This window comes from Egretta garzetta, unplaced genomic scaffold, assembly GCF_000687185.1.
Source record: "Egretta garzetta isolate BGI_Z169 unplaced genomic scaffold, ASM68718v1 scaffold14, whole genome shotgun sequence".
NCBI classification, from domain to species: domain Eukaryota; kingdom Metazoa; phylum Chordata; class Aves; order Pelecaniformes; family Ardeidae; genus Egretta; species Egretta garzetta.
Window position 1 is genome coordinate 7,018,975 of NW_009259588.1, and position 362 is coordinate 7,019,336.

Sequence of the window (362 nt, forward strand, 5' to 3'; positions counted from 1 at the left end):
AAAACAAGTTAAAACAACGTGTTTTAACATCGTTTTTTTTTTTTTTTTTTACATTTGCCTTCCCTGTGGCTACAGTCACAGCTGGCTTATCAGTTAAAAGCAGGGCACCTTTAACCTCTAGAATTCAAACACGTCCTTAATTGGACTATATTTTTACCAGCCCATTTATTCCACATTTTCATTATTATATTTGCACCGGCAGAAAGGTGGATGAAGCGATTTACGAATCAAATCGCCTGCGCAAACACTGCTCGACCAAGCTCGGAGGGCCAGCCGCCCCCTTCGCCATTAATTCCGCTCCCACGAGGAGCTGGGTCGGAGCGGCGGGCTAGGGCAATCTCCCAGAGCGCCACAGGCCAGCG

At 47.0% G+C, this 362-nt stretch overlaps 1 protein-coding gene across 1 annotated transcript in view; it reads left to right on the forward strand.

The window, feature by feature from the left end:
* Positions 1–362, forward strand: part of PAK1IP1 (PAK1 interacting protein 1) — a 9,035-nt gene that overhangs the window by 184 nt on the left and 8,489 nt on the right. The window contains exon 2 of the mRNA XM_009637956.2: positions 203–314. Coding sequence (XP_009636251.2) covers positions 203–314 — 112 coding nt within the window. The remainder of the gene's footprint in view (positions 1–202; positions 315–362) is intronic.